General features: G+C 41.4%; 1 protein-coding gene across 1 annotated transcript; it reads left to right on the top strand.

The window, feature by feature from the left end:
* The first annotated feature begins 407 nt into the window (after positions 1-407).
* LOC145503418 (neuronal pentraxin-2-like) lies at positions 408-3,582 on the top strand. Its single transcript, XM_081482881.1, has 3 exons — positions 408-556; positions 1,256-1,478; positions 2,823-3,582. Exons 1-3 carry the CDS (start codon positions 408-410, stop codon positions 3,096-3,098), a joined length of 648 nt encoding a protein of 215 aa, XP_081339007.1. The 3' UTR covers positions 3,099-3,582.
* The last annotated feature ends 1,304 nt before the right edge of the window (positions 3,583-4,886 follow it).

Consider the following 4,886-nt stretch of genomic DNA (forward strand, 5'->3'; position numbering starts at 1 on the left):
ATCAAGTATGCAGTCCAAGTTGATGAATACAGCTACCATGATTCCCTGCAGGCATGTCTTATAGTGGAAATAGACGTTTCCGAATTACCTTTAGCCTCCTTCTCAAAGCGAGTCTTGGTGCCCACCTTACATGTGAAAATGAGATTTCATTCACACTCAAATTAAACTCATTTTCATATGAATGACTGCGCACCAGGACTCGCTTTGATAGAGAGGCTTAATGCAACCCGAAAATGGGCTATTGGCCATTTAAAACTGTTCTATTCATGGACTTCAAATTTACACTGACCAGTGTTGTGGCCCTTTTGACTTAATTCGCAGGTCCAAAATCTGATTTCAAGTTCGTCTTTCCAACGCAAGGCACTGAAAACTTTGTCCAGCTTCACAATGCCACGTCAGATTTAGACATGGACCAGTTCACGGCCTGCGCATGGGTGAAGATCTCTGTAGAGAGCATCATATCGCTCTTCTGTTACAGAACACCAGAACATCGAAATTCCATCGCCATCCAGCCAAAGGCTGATAGATTTAACGTCCTCATTAATGGTGTTTTTCTGTAAGTAACGCACCGTCCACACTACGCCGGAGAAATTTGAAAACGCAACAATCACCGGTCATTTTGGAGTTGTGCTCGAGGAAACCTCGGTCAGAGAAATCACATGATTATTGCGATGTCATCGTTTTCAAAAAGCTCCGTTTTCAAAATGTTTTCCGTCCACACGAAAACGTGAAGCCGGCGTTTTCAAATTCCTCTGGTTGGAAGGGCGTTTTCGAAAAGCTCCCTTTTCGTGACGGATTAGTGCGGACTGTAGGCCTACCGTAACGATTCGATTTAGCGCCAGGGGTGCTTATTTACTTTTGGTACCTCAAGAGAGGGCAATTATTTGAGACAGGGCGCTTATTTCTTCTTTGAGAAACAGCATAATGTTCAAAACAAAAATTAATACTGTATGAACCTCCGTTGATAGGTACTGTGACGGCGCTGTAATATTATAACATAAGAATAGGGCGCTTATTAGAATGGAGGCGCTTATTGGAAGAGGAGCGCTTATTAATAAAAACACATTCGAAGGAGGGCGCTTATTCGAAAGGGGGCGCTTATTGGATGGAGGGCGCTAAATCGAATCATTACAGTAACCGTAGAAATAAAGCTGCGGCACCTAAAATATACGGCTACGTCCATGTGTGCGTGAGATATAGCTTTCCCGAACTTTATCCATCATTGCCATATATTCACTCAATCCCCCTTACCATGAAATACCCCTCCCCCCACACCCTCCACACCCAACCTTTCAAAACGTAGTGATTTGAATTTTCTTTGCTTTTCGTTTTTACGCAGGCATATCGACTACACGACTTTTTTCGGAACATTCGAGTGGAAACATGTTTGCTTTACGTGGGAAAATAATGCAGGAAACTGGAAATTATACATAAATGGAGAACTGGTCAAATCAGGAACCGGCTTTCAGATTGGAAAGGTATCTACTTTGTGATATGCATCATTTTCGACGTTTTTTGCGTGCAATTTTATTTCCATTGTCAGGGTCGTAGCAAACATTTCGCCTTGTTGGTATGGTAGACCTGGCCGCACCTTGCATACGACAGCTGCGCTCGCAGTACAAGCGGCAGTCAAAACTGAGCTGTCCTACCGAAACGACACGACAATAGCCTTTTTATTCACAACTAACAAAAATTAAGACAATGCTAAAGTTGCTTTGGCCTCTTCTAATAGTTAATTTAAAAATGTCGGGTTTAATTTGACGAGGAACAGTACATTTTGTTCAAAATAAGACAACTATTATCCTACCTGACGACACTCGACGAACTACGAGCGAGTTGCCATGCCGAACGCCGGCGACCCATTTTTTGCGCCATATTAGAAGTTGGAGACACAAAATGTTTCATATTTTTCACTTTTTACAATCTGATATGATCTTGGGAATTGTAAATCCCTTTTCATGAATATTTAATGCCATCTCCAGTGAAAAAAGTTGCAGATTTCAATGCCTTTCCTGTTAACTTATATTGACGTCAGGACAGTAAGCTTTTTCCCGCCTGCTAAATCCAGATTGGTCAATTCAAATTTCAGGTGCGCCAGCCGTATGCGTGGCAGTTGTTCAAAGGGCGGATTACGCTATCCACTGGATAAATCACTATCCAGCGGATAGCGTGGTTTGTTTTGTTAACACTTATCCGATGGCTAGCGATTTATCCGGTGGATAACGTTATCCACCCACATGATGCGCAGGAATTTCTCTTTTCCACAGACCTGGGCGGAAAAATTGTAGACCCGAGCCAATGGATCTATAAGCTAGCTACGTCCTTGATTGTTCTTAACATGAAACTTGCAGATTCAACCAAACTAGAGATCATGCCATACTCAAACGAAACGACAGACTTCCTTCATGATCTTTGTTTCTTTTTTCGTGCAGGGTAATGCATAGTGAGAGTCACTTAAGAGAAGAAAGTCTTAACAGTGAAGGTCAAAATGAAAGGGTAAAATCTGATTGGTCGAAAGCCGTCAAGTTGCATAATACGACTGCAAGTAAAGATCTAATTAAGGTGTCCCTGGCAACCAAGCCGCGATTGGGTTCATATTAACTGCAATGCCCCTCTCCTCCGCCCCCTGAAAGGTATCGCAGATATCCGCTGGAATCGTAAAAAAGGGAGCCTAGCCTGGATACCATGGCAGCCTAATTTTTTACTTGCATGCTTAGCCTCACGTCGCCTTACCTTTCTTCTCTTAACATACTCAGGCTCATTTTCAATGGTCTTCGAGTCTCCATCTTCCCCAATAACAGAAAGCGTTGCTTTAATTTCAGGTTATTAAAGTAGGCGGTAAAGTTGTGCTGGGACAAAGATACTCACAGGTCGCAGATTTTGATGAATTCAAAACAGGACAGTCCTTCATTGGTGAAATCAGTCATCTGAACATTTGGAATACCACGCTGGAGCCAAAGGTTGTCAGCTCCATGTATCGCGGGTGTGATTTTATTGGCGGGAATTGGTTCAACTGGGCAGCGATCTTACAGGGTGAAGTGGCGGGAGATGTTACCATGGAAACACCAGCAGACTGTACACTACCAGGTCAGATATAACGTCTTAAAAATGTGTCCCCTTGAAACAGCTAAGTCAGGTGGCACTTAGAAGTGAAGGGAGCGGAAAATCTTCTGACTTTCGACATTCGACATCCGACATCGAACATCCGACACCCGACATCCGACATCCGACATCCGACATCCGACATCCGACATCTGACATCTGACATCTGACATCTGACATCTGACATCTGACATACGACATACGACATTCGACATTCGACATTCGACATTCGACATACGACATTCAACATTCGACATTCGACATTCGACATCCAATATCCGACATCCGACACCTGACATCTGACATCAGTCTGGAATCCGAAATTTTTTTTGTTTGACATCTATCGTTTTACGTAATTTGACGTTCGTTGTCTGAACGTTTGACATGGCACATTTGCGCTTGATGATTAACTTTTTCTGATTGCCTTCATTGTTTACAGATGAAATAAGTTCCAACAAAAGGAACAAGGTTTGTGCGACCGAGACAATGGATGGATGCACATCTCCTGTGCGTGCATTGTTTGATGGAAATTCAAATGGTCGCAGCAAGAAATGGAGGTGTTACTTTATAGACGCCTTAACAGATGATGCCTTTGGTCTTGAAGCGTACGACAATGATAAGAATTCAGCATGCTACAAAAGCTTAAATTGATTGTTAAAGACCAAAAAATAATATTTTATTGTATTAATATTAGTATTAGTATAGTTTTTCAGCAGTGTCCCCTAATTAGTATGGTGTATTATTTCCAGGCTATAAGGTTTTTGACACTTTAATAAAGTTCTCACTCACTCACTCACTCAATGTGGACTGATTGGAGTACGATTCAGAAAGTAATCGTGCGAATAATTTCAAAATTGGACGAGCGCGAAGCGAGAGGCCGATTTGAAATTACGAGCACGATTAGTCACTGAATTGTACGACACGAGGACCAGTTACTAATTAATCGTGTCTATAACAAATTACGAAATTAGAAAAGTCTTCTGAGAACGTCTTTAGAGCTAAAAAGTCACTAGTGCTCTCCATAAGTTTTAAAAACCGAGGAAACACTGAGAAGGAAACCATTGAAGTGCGAGTAATTGACGTGCAGATAGCGTAGGTATCCAATTTAAAAACGTTGTAAATAGATACCTGTAATTGGACAGCCACGTAATCCCTTGCCGATTACGTGACAAATGGGCGCACGGAGAACCAGTTACGATCGAGAACTTTGTTATAGATATGATCAACTGAGAAAGAGGACTGGACGCAAAAACTAAAGAGTGCCTGCCTCGACCTTGATTATTCTGGATATCACAGAAACTGAATCTAATTATTGTTTTATTGTGCATTGAACGAAAAAACAAAAAATGGAAGTCATGTTTTTGCTTCTTCACTGACGGCAAGCAACACAAAGCGAGCGAACTTGACATGATTACCCTTAGAAATCATGCACCGCGGTCATACATGGCATGATTACCCATGACCTTGAGTGTTCTTGACATGATTATTGTATAATCTGCAGCTATATGACGTCACAGGCGCTGATTTCGAAAATTCACTGTACGCTTTCGGCCAATCAGAAAAGAGATAGTGAGTTCAATGTATAATAATGTAAAATAATGAAATCACATCAATACATCCCAGTTGGCCGTGATAACGAGAGCAGAACAAAGAAATATTAATTTAGGACCAAACTTACTTTTATGAGACATACATCATTGACGATTACTGTAATCAGTTATATTGTTAAAGAAGTTTCGTTTTTGTCATATATTTCAGTTTTGACCTTGCTTTACTTCCTACTT

The sequence above is a fragment of the Orbicella franksi genome, chromosome 11, assembly GCF_964199315.1.
Source record: "Orbicella franksi chromosome 11, jaOrbFran1.1, whole genome shotgun sequence".
Classification (NCBI taxonomy): Eukaryota; Metazoa; Cnidaria; class Anthozoa; order Scleractinia; family Merulinidae; genus Orbicella; species Orbicella franksi.